Genomic DNA, 959 nt, shown 5'->3' with positions numbered 1-959 from the left:
ATATGGACGAATGAAGAAATGAAAAATAAAAGGCCAGATGTTAAATATAAAACAGTAGCAATAGATGTGATGATGGAAGAAAATCCAGTTTGGTTTGGCGAGATGTTAGCTAGGATTAAGAGACGTGTTGAAAGTGGAATGATTAAACCATTACCATTGAAAATATTTAACATGAGAGGATCAGAAGAAAATGGTATAGATGCATTTAGGTTTATGCAAAGAGCTCAACATATAGGTAAAGTTATTATTAAGATACCAACACCATTTAAATATCTAGAGCTTAAGAATAGTAATATGAACGAAAATAATAATGAAAGGGAGCTGGAAAAATATGGTGTACAAGTAATTACAGGTGGATTAGGTGGTTTGGGTAAAGTCATTATTAAGTGGATGTTGGAGGAAGGTGTTAGAAAAATTGCAATATTATCAAGAAGTGCAAGTAATGAGTCATTGAGAAAAATAACAGAAATAAGCGATTACTTAAATTCTGAATTAATACAAATAGAATGCATTAAGTGTGATGTATCAATGAAAAAAGATGTATTGAATGCATTTAGTAAGATTAAGGATAGATTTGGCAATTCAACACCAATTCATGGAATATTTCATGCAGCAGGTATACTAATGGATGGTGCAATTTCTTCTCAAACAATGGATGCTATGGAAAGCGTTTATGCACCTAAAGTTTATGGTGGATGGAATTTACATGAATGTTGTGAATTACTTAAATTAAATGAGTTGAAACACTTTGTAATGTTTTCTTCGATTGCATCTTTATTGGGTAACTTTGGTCAAACAAACTACTCTGCCGCAAATTCCTGTTTAGATTCATTAGTTGAATATAGAAGGATGAGAGGTCTATGTGGAACAAGTATTCAATGGGGTCCATGGGTAGAGCAGGGAATGGCAGCTACTCTAAAGCAACACTTAGAGAAGGTTGGAATGCACGGTATAACTAA

The 959-nt window shown here is 33.0% G+C and overlaps 1 protein-coding gene across 1 annotated transcript; it reads left to right on the top strand.

Moving 5' to 3' along the window:
- Nucleotides 1–18: 18 nt before the first annotated feature.
- FG386_003519 (uncharacterized protein) lies at nucleotides 19–750 on the top strand (the record flags this gene model as incomplete). The annotated part of the gene is made up of 2 exons (XM_067342787.1): nucleotides 19–235; nucleotides 278–750. Coding segments are annotated over 2 exons (690 nt in total), but the record flags the coding sequence as incomplete, so codon positions are not given.
- Between the last annotated feature and the right edge of the window lie 209 nt (nucleotides 751–959).

The sequence above is a fragment of the Cryptosporidium ryanae genome (genome assembly GCF_009792415.1).
Source record: "Cryptosporidium ryanae isolate 45019 chromosome Unknown contig_82, whole genome shotgun sequence".
In the NCBI taxonomy this organism is placed as follows: Eukaryota; Apicomplexa; class Conoidasida; order Eucoccidiorida; family Cryptosporidiidae; genus Cryptosporidium; species Cryptosporidium ryanae.
Note: the sequence above shows the minus strand (reverse complement) of the source record. Positions and strands in the feature narration are given on the sequence as shown.